The sequence below is a fragment of the Aquila chrysaetos genome, chromosome 19, assembly GCF_900496995.4.
Source record: "Aquila chrysaetos chrysaetos chromosome 19, bAquChr1.4, whole genome shotgun sequence".
NCBI lineage: Eukaryota > Metazoa > Chordata > Aves > Accipitriformes > Accipitridae > Aquila > Aquila chrysaetos.
The window spans coordinates 6,536,538-6,553,115 of record NC_044022.1 but is presented as its reverse complement, the minus strand read 5'-3'; the positions used below and the strand labels follow the sequence as shown (position 1 = coordinate 6,553,115).

The following is a 16,578-nucleotide window of genomic DNA, read 5'->3' as shown; positions in this document are numbered from 1 at the left end:
TAAATTAGAAGCAATTCAGTAGGACAGTTTTTATACAAAATTAGCCTCTTTTACTACCACAGAGGCTTCATGATCTTGAAGTTTTTGAACAGTGACATACATAGACTGTCATAAGTCATTAAAATCATACTACAAAAGCATCACTCTTTCCTTGACAGGTCCCCTTTTCCTGTTATGCCAATATATCTTGTCACTTCATGGCCTGTCAGATCAGAAGAACTTGTTGACAAATGACTCTATGGAAGTCACTCTATACATGCCATCTAACATTTCACAGTTTGGGGCTTTCATGTTTTTAAGATGTTCAAAGATAGGCATGTGCATGCAATATATAAGTAAACATGGACTAAGCATCACAAATTACATTTAACTATATGCCTGAAGCTCTGCCTTGTGTAAAGGACAGTTACCCAGTCACCCATAAATAATCTCAAAAATCTTTTCGGTAAATAATATCCATTGGCCACCCACAGTCTTCAGCAGTCACAGCACCGAACAGCAGAACATATAGGTTTTTGCATTGTTTGGGATGCTTTGAGAAACTCTGGAGGTAATCATATAAAACCTTTCGTAGCACTGATTCATCTAGACTATCAGGTATATTTAAAAGAAAAGTCTAGTAATGCCTTTTCCCGAGCAAACGTGGCGTGTAGGATACTCTGAAAAGCTCCCCTGCATTTCAACAGTGGCTTCTTACAGTTCCCCGGTTTTATATGAGAGACATGTCGTGATCCAGTGACCAGACGGGGCAGGGGTGGAACTGTTTACGCAGCTTCATGCTGTGCCCTGTGGCATACGTGTGTGTGAAGTAAAGCCTGGTAGGGAAAACATGAGCAGTAATTTGTGCAGTGAACATGGGCAGTAATTAGTAATTGAGTTCATGAGATTCAGGTGCTGTAGTTTGTGCGATGGTGTTAAAAAACGATGGGTCCTTGGAGGAGCAGGTGAGAACCACGTGCCCTGGTGCTGGCTGCGAGCCCAGGCTCAACCTGAAATTAAGCGGGTTTTGGGGTTTTCACGGAATTCGAGTAGGATTTTGAGCCGGTTTCTTGGCCGGTCACCCGGAGGTAACCTTCGAGGTACGGCAGCCTGTCCCGGCCGCCCGCCGACAGCCGAGGGCAGCCCCAGCAGCCGCGGCACGGCTGCCGAAGCCGGTTTCGGGACCAGCGGGGCAGGGATCACAAAAGCCTTCAGAAATCGGTTGCCGGTTTCAACACGGGCGAGGCGCGGACCTTCGGGGGCGGGGGGGGGAGGCTGGCTCCCGCCGGCTGTCTTGCCGGGAAAGGATCTCCCTGATCTTCGCCTCTTTGGTGAGGGCTCTGCCCAGGCCCGGAGCCCTCCCCGGCTCCAGGGGCCGCTGCCGCCCGGCGCGTCGCTGTCGCTTTAAGGGCCGGCGGGCGGCGCGGCGGCGCTTCGCCGCCGCCGCCGTCGTCCCGTGGTGCATTGCGGCGGGCGCGCGTAGGGAGCGTGGCCGGTGCCCGCGCGCTCGCTGCCGCCGCTCGGTTCGAAGTTGGCGCCAGCAGCCATGCGGCGCTGAGGAGGCCGCAGCCGCCCACCCTCGGGAGGCCGCCGCTCCCGCCGCCCTCCCCGGTTCCCGCCGCTGAGGGCCCGCTGCCGCCTCCTGGCCCCGCTCTCCGGTCGTTCCCGCCGCTGCCGCCATGTCTGCGGGCTTCTCCTTCGGCGCGGGGACCCTGGGCTCCGCGGCGGCCGCCGCCGCCGGAGCGGGAGGAGGAGGCGGAGGCGGGGGCTTTTCCTTCGGAGCCGCCACTTCGAGGTAAGGCGGCGTCCCCTCACACCCCCCCTTCCCCGACCCCCGCTCGGCCCTCGGCCCCGCCCGCAGGCCCCCGCCCCCGGACTCCCGCGGCCCGGCCCGGCCACCGAGGCCGCCGTCGCTCCGCGGGCCTGGCCTGGGCCAGGGCGGCCGCGGCGGGGCAGGCCCGGCCGGCACACGCGTGTGTGCGTGTGAGCGAGTGGGTGCCGGGGTCGGGTGGCGCGGAGGAAGCGCAGGCCCCGGGCTGCGTCTCTCGGCGGCTCTGCCGTTGCCCCCGGAGGGTCCCGGAGCTCCGGCACCCTTGGCTGGAAGGGCCCTCGGTGCGCGGGTGAACCGGCTTCACCGCGTCTGCCCCGGCGCGCAGGGGGCGGCGGTGTCCCCTGCCTGCCTCACCCGCTCGGCGGCCGGCTCCCTAAATATAGACGTAGGGCTCAATCTATTCAGCAGCGAGTAAGGGAGGTGCGCTTCTAGTTTTGCTTTATTTTGGTTTTGTCGGAGCGAAGCGTCTCCCTTCACGGTTGTCTCCAACGTTCTGAACGCAGAATGTGAATCGTAGGCGTGTCTAGGTTTCAGCAGTCAGCCTGAGCTTGTGTGTGCGGCATGGAGCTCGTTGATGTCAAAGACCAAGCGTTTAATGGTCAAATGTGAAATTTCTCCCCCCCCACACACACCCCGAAATTGTGTGCAACCTTATCCTTTCTGAAACAGATAACTGTATTTGGTGTATAGTGTCTTGGAGTAAAAGGAGAACTTTGCTGTGCTTTGATGTGCATGTGACATACAGCAGGCTCTGTACTAAAGTTATTATTAGTACTTAGGTTTATCAGAATAATAGGTAGATCTTTGTTGTTGCTGAGGGTTTTTTTTTCCTTTTTTCTTTCTTTGCACACAACTGTACTAGCAGAGATTGTTTTTTTCTGACCTGCTTGCTATTATGCCTCCATTGAAGATTAGGGCTGGTGTAGTGCAGCTTTGTGTCAGAGTTTTTCCCAAATATGATCAGGCAAAACTGATCAGTGCAGTGTAAACTAAATGGGCAGCATGAGCTACTCAAGGGAACTTCACCTGAAGCAGATATATTTGAAAATACTTGTCTGTCAGAATTGTCAGGAGTTAGCAGTGTGAGGGGAAGGGAACAGAAAATCTAGATCTGAAAGAGTATCTCTGGATTAAATGGCGGTATTGCTTTTTGGAAGCCTATATGAGAGGGAACAAGTTTTTTGAGTGCCTTCTAATACTCTTAATTTTGTGGTCATGACAGATTGATGACATTCATGTGTTACCTGTACTTAGGCTTTTTGGCTTAGGTTTTTTTTGGTTTGTTGTTTTTTGGTTTTACCGCTACAGCAAAGCTTATATGGAGTTGGTAAAGCACTTAAGTTTCTTTTACTTCATGCCTGTTTAATGCAGGTTTCCTGTGATTAAAATAAGCAAGTTAAAATAATTGTTTATTCAAAAACATTCTTTTAAATGTACTGCCTGAAACAAGGGAAACTCTTGTCTTTTTGATCAGCACTTGTTAAAAATGGCCTATTGAACTTAAATGTTTTTCTGTTGTATTTTTTTCTGTTCTAGGTGGCTTTTTAATCTCTTAAAAATAATAAGTAAAAATTTAACAGGTGCTAATTAATAGCAGCATGGTACTCTGTGTTTTTATTCATTTATTTATTCTTACAAGCAGGACAAGTCTTCAGGGCTATTGGTCAAGGAGTATCACAGAGAAAGAGGCCTTTTTACTGCTGGCTGACTGGAGAAAGAATCTTGAGTGTCCCTATGGGATGGTTTTCTTGAGAACATGTTTGAGACTATAAGAAGAAGCTGTTCTTCTGAGCTGGGTCTAAGACAGTATTGTCAGATGTTGGGAGAAAAGGGGCTTTATTGTGTAATCCAAGCACAAGTGTTATTCATCATTGTGACCAAAGATTATATTCTGGTGGCCCAAAGCCTATGTGATATGTCAGCCTACCTAATTCCTGCATTGCACCAATATCCGTTTAGGCACTTAATGCTCTTTCTTTTTGTCAATCGATGTTCTCTATAGTACACTTTAGCCAGGTGCGATGCTTTGTTCTAGTTCTAAAATTAGAGTTAAGACCTGACTTCAGTGACCTGAGCTCCTCTTCCTTCCATCTGTGGGGAGTAGATAGTCCTTCTGGCACATGCTTTCTCCTTTTGCTGAGAACACTGCCATTGCTTTATTTCTACACTTTGGTTTCTTTCTATATTAAAAAACAAAATGTCACTTTGTTTTACTTGGGGTTTTGGGGGTTTTGTCTTATAGTGCTGAATTGCATATTTTGTACCTTACCTTTCTTCTACTGGAATGCTGAGACAGGAAAAGATTTTGCAGAAGAGTCATCTTTGTACTGGGAAAAGATGAGAAACACAAACTCTTGACTAGTGAGAGAAGCACCATGTTGTATGTTTAAGTTTACAAGCAGTTAGGTCATGGTGGTGTAGTTTGGTATGTTGAAATTTTGGGAGTAAAGAAAGCTGAAATGCTTTGGCTCCTGTGGAGTTGGACAATTCGTGGGCCTGTGTCCTTCTAAACTTCTTGGCCACTCTGCTTCCTGAATTACTTCTTTAAAAATAACTCACACCTAGATTTTTGAACTTGCAACCACGTTTTGCTGGGCTTGCCACGATCATTTTTGTAGATATTTTGAAAACTTTTAATGTAAAAGTTAATTATAGCCTTTTTTCTTTCTTTCTTTCTTTTTTTTTTTTTTTGTTAAGGATTTACTTTTGTGTTTCATTTGCTATGCCTAGGAGCTGGCATCATACAAAAAGAGAGGAGATGAGGGAACAATGAGAGAATACTGAACGCCTGAATCATAAAATACTTCTTGATGGCTGTTAACTCTGAAGTCTAAATTGCATTTTGTTTCAGTGCTACTGTTGTGCTTATGCAAAATGTTGTTTAAATTAGAGAAAACTTACCTAGTTTCTAAACAGGCTCACAAATGGGAGCAGGAGGTTACTACAAATAAATTATTCACCTGATCTTTTGTCAGTTTAAGAACAAAGTTTTTAAAATTGTAGACTCATCTGGCTGCTAGTACCTGTATTTTCATTGGTTAGAGATAATCATGATTATTGTATTCCCCCGTGTTTTGTAGAGTAACTTAATGCTTTCTCTGCGAAATGCAAAGTTTGTTCTCTATTTACCATGAAACTTCTAAAATGTGTAGTTACCCAAAATAAACAGAAAAGGCTTAATTTTACTGGTGATGACTGACTGGTCTCTGATTCTCTCCTTCCTTTCTCTTCCCCTTCATCTGTGAAAACAGCTGTGGAATTTTATTTCCGTAACTTTCTGACAAGTATGCAGTCATAAAAGAAAGTATGGTAGGCATGGGTCCTCTGTGGTTTGCACTTGTGGGGGAGGTTAGAAAATGAATTCATGCCTCAGTGTGCTTTGGTGGTAAGATAGGGCAGAGTTGTGCTGTTGATGTGAATGGTTGTGCATCTCTGCTTATCACTTCAGGTTGAAATAAAGTAACATTGGTTAAGGCTTCTGGTCAGAGTTATCTAACTGGGCTTGTAACCTGCTTTGAAAAGATGTTGCAAGTTTGTTGTCATCTTCCTGCTGCCCATAGTATTTGTTCTCCCATTTCAGTATTCAGGGACAATAATTAGGCAGAACTAATGAGGTGTTCTAACGGAAAAAAGTTCAAATTTCCCACTGGTCTGGCAAGATGTATCAGCTCAGCAAGGAGTTAAACAAGTGCTGGAGTTGGTGTCAGGGAAGCAGTGGGAGTTATGGAGCTGTAGAAGGAAAGAGGGAGATAGGCTTCCTCTTTCTCTTTGGTCGTAGTGAGCTTGGACTCAGTCTTGTCCAGCTGCATTGTGTGTGGTTCGGGAAAATGAATGATGGGATGGGAAAGAAACAAATAAGGGGTGGTGGAGGATTTTTTTATTTTGAAAAATAATTATTGCTAATAGTCTTATTTTGTAATAGCTCAACAGGAGGACTTAATTTTGGAACTCTGGGCTCTTCCACTGCTACAGCAACTACATCAGCTCCTTCAGTGGGCTTTGGGAGTGGACTTTTTGGATCAAAATCAACAACTGGCTTTACACTAGGAGGCACCAGTACAGGTAGAAAAAATGCTTGTACAGCAGAAATTTGAATCAACAGTGAAGAAATATATCATATGTACACAAAATCTGGTTCATCATAACGTGCTTACTTTTTTTACAGTAGTTCTGTAGCTCGGAATATTACTTACCTGGTTTTGTAAAAAGGCTTCATTGAACAGTTTAAAAGTCATTCATTGAGAATTATGTAGTACCAATGCTGCAGAAACACAAATGCGGTTACCAGAAAACTGTGCCTGGGCCTGTGTGTAAATTGTTCCATAATTTGAATGCTGATGTTTTCTAGAAATCTAACTCTTCATCTAGGATGCTCAAAATTATGATTTAAGATTGAGGTATATTTTGATCTGACAAATATTTAAAAACATTGTGAGATTAAGTGTTTGTAATGTGGTGTTTGTAATCCTGCAGTAGTAAACATTTCTGATTTTGTTGTTTGCGTTTTTTTTAACATTAGCAATATGCATGAAGAAATTTATTAATATTTTCTTAGGTCTCTAATTCAGCCTATGAACATATTCTTATAGGAATATTGGAGTGCAAAAGAATAAAACTTTCTGACTGGAGGTATTTTTTTTCAGCCATCAGTGTACACTTGTATGAGTAGATGGGGAAGGTTCTAAGAACCAATCTACTAGAAATAAATTCAACAGCAGACTGAAAGCCTTTATTACTGTGTTTGGCTACATTGGAGTAATTTTCTTTTAGCTCTTAATGATTCTTTGGATCTTCTAATCAGATGTTTTTTAAAATATGAAATGGCATAGCACTGTGTTCAAAATAATCTCTTTAAGTTACCAGTGGGGCAGAAACCCTAAACCAAGACACAGGATTTTACAAAGAATTTGGACTCTATAATCCTCTTCATTATACTGTAAATCTGCTGTTTTATATGCTAATGTTATGTACTGCCATGTGGCTAAAAAAAAATACTTGATAGAATGACTAGCTTCCATATTTTTGTTTACCTTCATTTGTTTGAAATTTCGAACAATTTGCTGTACTGATGTGTTAACATCAGCTTCACTGTTAGCAGATTCTTATAAAGAAAAATGATGGGTTTTGATGTCAGTTATGCTTTGATTTGTGCTGTTGGTGCTTACAAATACTGTTTTCTATGTTAGTGTTGTTTTGCTTTCTATATACTACAGAAAAAGCTTGTATAATAGTCTGCATGTTGTCTCAATGTTGCATTACTTCAGTGTTTTGTTTCATGTTTTTTATTATCATAACTGCTCTGTGGTCTTCAATTACTATTCTTACTCTGTTTGTTTGTTTTCATTCTTAAAGCAGGAACAGCATCAACTATTGCTACAGGACTGACACTAGGTAAGGACCTCATTTGGATTTTAATGTTACACAGGCAAAAAAAAATACAGATAGATTCTTGTAATGTAGTAAGTTAGTGGTCATATGTGAGCTTTTTCCCCTGTTACTAATTGCAGTCTGCTTTGCAGCCCAGATGTTAAGGCTGCAAACCAGAGTGGAGCCCTGCAGTTCTGGGCACTGTTACTTGTTGTTAAAGGATTATTCTGTTCCTGTACAACAGTGACAGTGGTCATAGTGAAAAGTTAGTCTTTGTGTTTATGTCTGCCTAATGAGTTTCATCCTTCGGCAGAGAGGAGGTGGAATATGTTACCAAAGAGTTCTTCATACAGAATTTCTTGTTCTGATGAACTTTGTGTGAACGGGTCTGTTTGGTAATTGCCTCTTTTAGAAGAATAAAGAGGGTTGAACAGGGAATGGACATTGGGAATGTTTTACTTTTGTTTCTCTGATGCATCTTTAGTTACTATTTTTCAGCTGTCATTAGAAATACAGGAATATGTGGGTAGTTGTGGGGTTTGTTTTTTTCTTTTTAAACACCAGCAACTGATATCAGAGGAGAAACATGAGCTTGATTATCAGAAATGTTGGGGATGGGGATGGTGCTACAAGATAGACTGCAGTCCAAGAACTTTGGAAGCCATACAGTGAATAGATAGGAAAAAATAGTGTTGGATAAAGAAGAAAATGAAATGGGCAGGAGAAGGGAGGAGCAGCAGCTAACCCAGAACAGACTGTGTGATGCATAATCACACATGGCAGTCGGTACTATGCAGATGAACATTAATTCTTTTCAATAGCTGAATGAAATTATGTCATCCAAAACAGACAGACAGCAGTTACTGAGAATACCAAGTATGTGTTTCTTATGCATGCTATTTTGGTTTGTGTACGTATATGCACATTCCTCCTTTACTTTGGAACGTGGATTCTAGAATGTAAAATGTATTCTTACCATGAAAACAGCAGGAAGTGAAAGCTTTATTTGCTTTACTTTAAAAGTGTTCAAAAGGAAAGTTTGAGGGAATAACATTTCAACATACTTGTTTACAAATTGAAAGGTCATGGTGCATTCATTTTGATAAGCGCATCCAATTGAGAATTTTTAGTCTATATTTTGGGCAGTATTGTTTATAGCTCCATTTGCCAATATTTGGTTCATCTATTAGATGCTGTTGGTGGAAGCCTTTTTTTTTTTTTTTTACAGTTTTTTTGGATTACCACTAGATATAATTGCCAGTCCATGATTAAAGCCCATTGAATCACTAGGAATTCTGGAGTGAAAATGCCTGTGGAATTAATGTAATTGAAATTTATCAGAAGGTGCTATGGGGATATTTTACTTGATGCAAATGATCTTGCATGCCATGGTGCTCATGATGGTTAAATGGGAATAGTTCAGGAAAGAAGGTGAATTGAGCATTCATTCTCAAACAGAATGTTCTAAGAGTGATAATTGTCTTTGGGTTTCTTTTAGGCACGCCTGCCACCACATCAGCAGCTACCACAGGCTTTAGTTTAGGTTTCAACAAACCTGCAGGTTCGGCCACACCATTTGCTTTACCTGTTACTTCTACCTCAGCAGGTGGCCTATCATTATCATCTGCTCTTACATCAACTCCTGCAGCAGGTAGGAAAATGTTTAGGGGTTTTGTTTAGCTTTTTTTTTCTAAACAATAAAACTTTATGTAAAACAGTTCTACAGTCTATATTTTTCTAGTATTTACATAATTTTGTGTTAGTTCCATAAGAAGGTTCATTGGACTTCTAGTTCTAAATTTGTGTACCCTAATACAGAGAGATCTATGGGCAGTATACCATGTGATATAGGCAGCGTATAATCTAAGTCATTGGAAGTGTAGTGAGAGCTGATTTGTCATGTAAAGTCATTATTTTTGTTACTGTTAACCCCACTGAAGGTTGAAAGCTTCCTACTTGCGCAGCTGAAAGGTTTGGAAAATGTCTACCTTCTGTAGATGGCCTGAAATCATTTAACTAGTAGTGGAAACAAGGTCTTTTCCAGTGTAGTTCTCATACTGGCACACTGCCATCATATTTAACTCAGCTAAACTGCACCATGCATGATGATAATTAACACAGGAGTTCATTCCTCTTAACCTTAGGAGTCTGCATTTGAGCTGAGCTATCTGTGCCCTCTGTGCTCTGTCCCTTTATGCCTATGGTCTTTCTCTACTCAATTCTTCCCTATCCTACCAAAAGCTGGGATGCTTACTTCTAGAAGGCAGCTCAAACTACCAAGGAAATGTTCTTGTATCATCTGTCTTGTATAAAATATTTTGATTTTTACCCTAAAGCATTAACATTTCAGCTTTCTAATACATAAAGTCAGTAGCACTTGTTAGATCGTTTATGCTGTAAAATAAATTCTTTGCCAGGTTCTGGATTCTCTAGTGTTCTGGGGGACTCAAAAATTCTATATAGTTGCAGGTAAATATGGACTAATCAGGATTTGATATTGTAGAACAAAATAACATAATTCAAAAGTCTCTATGGCTTTGGAAAATCTGCAGGAAATAAAAACAACAGTTGAGTTTATTATCCAGTTATGATAAAGATGCTGTTCAAACCTTTCAGTTATTTCAGATTGTCTATGGATGTGTTTGAGTGCAGTGCCTGCATGAAGCTGGTTTGCTTTCTCTGCAGGAACTACTGGCTTTACGTTAAATTTGGGTGGCACAACTGCACCAACTACAACTGCTTCCACAGGCCTTTCCTTAGGAGGAGCCTTAGCAGGTTTAGGAGGTTCACTCTTCCAGAATACAAGCACAGCAGCAACAGGTGAAAGTTATTTTAATTTTTTCCTCCTGTCTCAAAACATTGAAATTTAGTGTGTGATTGTATAAATTCATAATGTAAGATTTAGTTTATATAAAATCTTAACACTGTGAAAGTGTAATTTTTAACAGTGTTACAGTTAAGAACAGTGTTGCTATCCATGGGCAATAAAATGAAATCTGAAATCATTGGCTTTTTTCTCATTTGCTCGTACTTAACACTTTTGTAAGATGAGAACGCAAGGAAATCTTTGTCATCGCCATAATTGCCTCAAGGAAGTTGATCATAAATGGGAGAGGGCAATGATATATAAGTATCTCCTTTAACTGTGGAGAAGTTTGGAGCTCCTTATTTTGGTGGGTTTTGGTCTGAATAAAATCTTTAACTGTTAGTATTGTCATTTCGTGGCTTCTCTGTCTTTTACAGCTCTAGAGGAAAAATTCGTGCTGTGTTGTAGTCTTGGTAACACTGCTCTTAAACTCTAAATGAAACAGAAAGATACTTAAGAGGCTGATGATAAGTTAGCTATCGAATTAGCTACCTAGTAATGTCAAGAAATTACATAAAACACAGTTGTATGAAACTTCATGCAATCTGTTTTCTTCTCTGTTTATTTTGCATATTTTTTTAATCCAGATGTAGTAAATGGACATTGAAACTTCAAACAAGATTATCTGTGCTTTTAGTTTAAAATAAGTTTTAATTATCAGCATTTTAAGTGCAGAAATTCTTTTTGGGTTTCTTGTAGGACTTGGGCAGAATGCTTTGAGTTTGACTCTGGGGACAACTGCGGCTCCTTCAACTACTGCCAATGAAGGTCTTGGTGGCATTGATTTTAGTAGTTCTTCAGACAAAAAGAGTAAGTTTGTTTTAAAACATTCATAATTTTTTTTTATTGAGAAAATTATCAGAGCGCTACAGCAAAGACACTATTTCATTGTGTGGAATTAAAGCTGACAACTTTATTAACTTTCTTTGTTTTTTTCCCCTCCCCTCTTACAAGGTATTTCAGTTAATTTCATTCTTGGATATTGTGCTTGTATAGAAGAACAAGATTTTGGTTGCAAATGCAATGTAATGTAAATTTATTTAAAATAAGTATAAGCCAATATCATACTTGAGAACCAGGATCAAAACCCTTTAGCCTTTTGGGAGTTCCTGAAAAACCATGGCAGATTTCTGAACAGCTGTATGTCAAATAGCCAGTAGAGGGGGGAGTAGAGCTATGTTTAAGTAATGCATTGCAAATATGAGAAGTACTCTTTTGAAACCAGCTTTCTCCAACTGTAATGGATCTTAAATTTGGGGTTTTTTTTTTCTAAAGGCTGCACAATAAAAATGTCCTATTTTTAGCTGTTATTCTTCAAAGCTGTATTTCTGGTGGTGCATAGTTCTATCTGATACACTGTGTCAGGTTGTTAAAACCAGTTATAAAAACTTTACCTCTGTTGTAGCATTGAAGTACTTCAGTAAGGGAATATTGAGCATTGATATATGGACACTTATTAATTTGTCTTGCTTTTATACTTTCAGAGTAAGCTTAACTAAAGCTGATTCTAAAATGTGCATTTCCTCTGGGGAATCAATACTTTTAATTTAATCTCTTGATTCCATTCAGGAACCACATTTTAAATTAGGTACACCAATAGCTAAAAGAGAAGGAAATATAGAAACTCTGTGAAACCATCTTTACAGACTAACGCAAGTTGTTTAGACATAATACTTGTAGAAGAGATGGCATATTGACTGTCCAAACAAGTGCTCTGCATGATGTTGATTTTTTTTTTTTTAGTTTATTACTGAAACTGGGAGTAATGAAACAGCTCAAATTCCTAGGTTCTTGTGGGATTTCCATTACTATAATATTAGGATATCACAACACTTCTATAATATACAAGTATCTTAAAATGAGGACCAGAGAACCACAGATTCAAAATCTGCTTCATTCTGACATCTCAGCATTGTTTTGCCCAGCTGTTAGGGTGGAAACTTGATGAGTACCTGAATTCCCTATAAGTTTCATAGTGGAACTGGGTGAGTTGAACTATTGCTGTCAGGATGATAAGCAGAGACCCCTTAGCTAAGCAGTGGGAAATGTTGAAGGAGACTGGGTTTTGAGGTTTGTTCCACCCACCCACACCCACTCCCCCCCAATTTAGGTTTTAATTTAGGAGTGTTTCCTGTAATGGATAGTGCTGGTTTAAGCAGCCCTGACAAATATCCCTACCTGTGTGCTGCTACTCAATTCTGTCAGTACAATTGTTTGTACTACTATATGAGGAACTGAGTTAAGGTTTGAGGGTGGTGGTTTTATGGTTTTGAGGTTTTTATTTCTTTTTGTTCCTGAAGAAAAGGGAGGAGGAGATGTGGCTACCAAAGAAAAGTGCCCTAGGAATCTCAGGACAGATAGGGACTAGCACCTCTGTTCTCTCTTCTGGAGTTGGTTATAAAAGCTTTTCCTTCTGGAGACTGTCTATACAGCTGCAGGAAAAGAAGCTGTTCTTATACGTATTTTCCTCATGTATTACTAAAAAGAATATAAAAAAAATATGTAAAAACTGGAGCACTCACTTGCCCAGGAAGTAGCAAAATCTGATTTTGAATCTGTATCTTTTACTTTGTAAGTATTGTTCTGATGTACAGCAAAAAAAAAAAGTGGCCAGAGAGAGAAAGCAACATATACTTAGTTTTCTGCCTAATCTTTAGGGTATCAGCAGAGAAAGGAGTCCTAAATTCTGGGGTTTATCCCTTTTTTTTTTTTTTTTTTTTTTCCCCCAATTTTGTGTAGTTGGTTTTTGGTTTTTTTTTTTTCCCCTTAGCAAAAGGCATAGGGAATGGTGAGACTCCATGCTCTCTAATGTACTGGGTGACAGAGTCTGCAGAAAACTTAAGCAGATGTTGCTTCTAAAAGTAGTAGCTTTTCCTGGCAGGAGCACTGGCTTGTGTAGCTTAAAATGTTTGTGGTACTAGCGTTAGCTGCATAGCTACCTTCTGCCTTGGTGGCACTGAGAGGGAAGTGAGAATGTGAATTGCATCCAGCTGAAGATGATGAAGCCTGCTTCTTGGGCTTTCTAAGTAAGTGTTATTTCTAGCAGACTGCTATGGCATGGGATGCAATTACTGCCCCTGGCCATGACTGGAAATAGTCATGGCCTGTGTTGTGCACAATATTGTTTTCAGCTCCATTCTATTACTCAGAGGCATTTGGCATCTTGATCTACAGATGTGTAGTTCAAGCAGTAATGTCTTCAGTTCTGTTAAACCTCACTCATTACAGGACTTGCTGCAATAGCAGAATTCTTAGGGAAATCCAATGGGCAAACCTTCATTACCTTCATATTTGAGAGGAGACTGCTATTGCTGAATTTAAACACCTGCATGTTTTGTGAGTGCAGGTTTAAGTGAGTTGTGGTTGCACAAGCTGGAATAGATTTCTTATGCAACTGCAGTTGTTTATGCATTTGTAGTGACTTGTATAGTGACACAAGATGTTTTGCATTATTCTATGTGCCAGGAAATTAGCACCTCAACTGTTGAACCATTGGTCTTGAAAAGATATTTATCTGTTAAGGAGGAGTAAATTAAAACCTTTCTTTTGTGGCTAGCCTAGTCTGTTTCCTCTTACCAAGAGAAATCAAGCAGGTTCTAGTCATTAGTTCTTCCCTAAGATCTCATTAAGGTTGTTTTGTTCTTCAAAGCTTTATTTCTGACCTACAGTTTTTATTTTCTAGGTGACAAAACAGGAACAAGACCAGAGTAAGTGTCAGATTTTCTTTGCATTCCATGTCTTATTAGAAAACAGCTAAACTAAATGTAGTGGCTTTTCTACTACTTTGATCTTGAAAAAGGCATAAATGTAAATAACCAACTTTTGCAATATGGCCAATTTAGTAATGGTGGTTCATAATTTTAAACATTGCAATTTTCCCATCAAATGCAATACCTACACCTTATCTGGCATCTGCTATGGACTGATCATGTGGTCTGAAAAATGGTTTCTGCAAATCTGTACAATGCTTACACTGCCAGCTTGGACCCTGGCATAGTATCTGTGTGCATTAATCCAAATCATTCCTAGTTGCAGCATACATGCAATGGGTGCAAAACTGTGTAATCAGTCACTTGAACGTTTTCATGATATTTAGTAGTCATGCAAGAATGTTTGGCAGTATTAAAGCACCATCTAAACATGCATTGTCTCTTGTAGAGATAGCAAAGCACTAAAGGATGAAAATCTACCTCCAGTAATCTGTCAAGATGTAGAAAATCTACAGTAAGTAGTGGGTTTTTTTATTTATGATAGTTGATTAGCTAAAGTATCGTATGCTGTCAATGCTCTGTGACAAAAACACCCTACTGCAGGCTGCATGCAGTATAACTCACTGGCCCGAGGCCTTTCTGCAGGTTAACCTTGGGAACAGAGTGGACAGACAGTTCTAGTAGCTGAAGTCTTAGGCTGGTTTTTTTTTTTTCAGCCTCGCTTTTCCATGCATTTACACAAATGGGCATGCCCAACAAATATGCTCTTAGAATCTGATCCATCTCTCCCTGGGCATATTAAGCCTGTTGCACATGCATGGAAAGTATTGAACCTTATGTCCATATTGCATGTGCATTGTGGATCTCGTATAGAATAGAGAGGACTACAAAAGAGCCTTTCCTCAGGCAGGAAGGAGGTGGGTTGTAGACTAGTCAAAGAGATTGCATGTCACTGTATTTATGAGTTCAAAGTAGTAATCACTTTTACATGGATGCTATATATTATTATTCTATATATAAAATAATTGATATATATCTTAGTTTGTCAGGGTTCAGCATAAAATGCTTGAACACTTGCTATTGAAGTTTAGGGGGGTTTTGGGGTGGTTTGGTTTGGTTTTTTTCTTTTTTTACAGTATTAGCATGCTAGGAGTTGAGATAATACTATGCTATACAGTAATTTTACTGTTCAGTACTTGATTTTGGAAAAATTAATTTAATAGCTATTGAAATAATGTGACTGAGAGGTAAACACTTGAGTGCTTCAGATTCAATATATTATGTTTCTTTCTTCCCCGCCCCCTTCTTTTTCCTTTCCCCAGGAAATTTGTGAAAGAACAAAAACAAGTTCAGGAAGAAATTAGTAGAATGTCCTCTAAAGCAATGCTTAAAGTACAAGAAGACATTAAAGCTTTGAAACAACTTCTGTCTGTAGTTGCCAGTGGATTACAGAGAAACACTCTTAATATTGACAAGCTGAAAGTAGAAACTGCACAGGTATAATTGAATATAAATTTTGTTATGTAGAGTTTCTATGTTGATTATTTCATGTAGGATAACTAACCTTCTTTATCAGTCAAGTTAACACCTGTCCAAACTAAACCAGTTGTAAACAAAATGAAACATTGAATCCCTTCTAATGTATTTGAAGTTACTGGGGGAGGCTGAAATCTGTGATGTCAGTATTTTCAGGTAAGTACAACAGCAATATAATGACTTTTATTTGGGAACGCACTCCTACATAGTGCAGGCATCAGAAGGGAATGTGTGCCTGCTTTAGTTCAGTTTCAGTTATATATTCAGCTGCTAGTGAAGACATATTTGTAACAACATGCTGGACTCTGGAGCAGCAGAAATTCAAGTATGTTTTCTTCTGATGACTTTTTTAAAAAACAATCAAAAACCACTCCATAACATTTCAGGGACCAAAATATCTTAACTAGCACTACTATTGATTTAGTGAACTTGAATCACAACTCGGTCCACCAGTCTGCATCTTAACTGTGCAACCAGTTTGAGCTCAAGTTTTGATGCAAGTACTTTTCAAGTTAAGTTCTGTACCACTTTTTATTTCATCTGGCACGTTAAGGCTGCTTGCTATATAAATAAGTGTATTTTATTCTAAAGTAAAAATCTTGATGTCTTATCTGTATCTTGTGGTACCAAAAGGAAATACTCTGTAGTTGTGCCTTGTCAACAGTTTTCTGTGAAAACAAAAACTTGTTACTGATATTATCATATTTCTGCAAATGATGCAGTTGAGAACAATTGCAAAACCAGGCACTGAGAAATTCCTAATGGTAGAGTTATTAGAAAGTATTAAACAGAAGTATATGCTGTAATTATCATGCATAAAAAGATCATTTCCATAGAAAGAGAGGCATTTTTTTGAACTAGTTAATCTTTTTTTTTTAAAAGGCGAAATAACCCTTTTTGTTCTATTTCTTCTCTTTTAGGTGTGTTACTTCCTTGCACTTGACTGTTGCTTTTTTTCCTCCTAGTCCTCAATCGTAACAGGATTTCTGAAGTACAGTAGAAATTAGATCTTACCTCTGACAGTTCAGTGCAGTATTTTCTCAACTTCTGAGAGCTGTGTGCTTTCAGTATGTGTTGTTGTTTGTTCCCTCCCCAAACTTCTGCTGGTATTTGCAGTTCTCCCAGGCAGTCTGTTCTGGCAGTCTATTCTCTGAAGAATTTCTGGTCAGATTCTATCATGGTGTTAAGTATATGAAGAAAGTATTTTATGTGAATGAACCATAGAGTTGTAGCTGTTTTTCTTTTTGAATGCTTCATACAGAACCTTATCTTTTATTAATTTTCCCTAT

General features: G+C 39.8%; 1 protein-coding gene across 4 annotated transcripts in view; it reads left to right on the top strand.

Moving 5' to 3' along the window:
- Positions 1-909: 909 nt before the first annotated feature.
- Positions 910-16,578, top strand: part of NUP58 (nucleoporin 58) — a 38,309-nt gene continuing 22,640 nt past the window's right edge. For 2 of the 4 annotated variants that reach the window (XM_041118496.1, XM_030042680.2), the window contains exons 1-9: positions 1,452-1,774; positions 5,733-5,872; positions 7,163-7,201; positions 8,676-8,828; positions 9,863-9,997; positions 10,743-10,853; positions 13,726-13,750; positions 14,202-14,267; positions 15,076-15,250. In XM_041118496.1, the coding sequence (XP_040974430.1) occupies positions 1,659-1,774; positions 5,733-5,872; positions 7,163-7,201; positions 8,676-8,828; positions 9,863-9,997; positions 10,743-10,853; positions 13,726-13,750; positions 14,202-14,267; positions 15,076-15,250 (960 nt within the window). In that variant the 5' untranslated portion in view covers positions 1,452-1,658. Of the gene's footprint in view, positions 945-1,451; positions 1,775-5,732; positions 5,873-7,162; positions 7,202-8,675; positions 8,829-9,862; positions 9,998-10,742; positions 10,854-13,725; positions 13,751-14,201; positions 14,268-15,075; positions 15,251-16,578 lie in introns of those variants that run through there. The other 2 variants (XM_041118497.1, XM_030042681.2) reach the window with 2 other exon arrangements.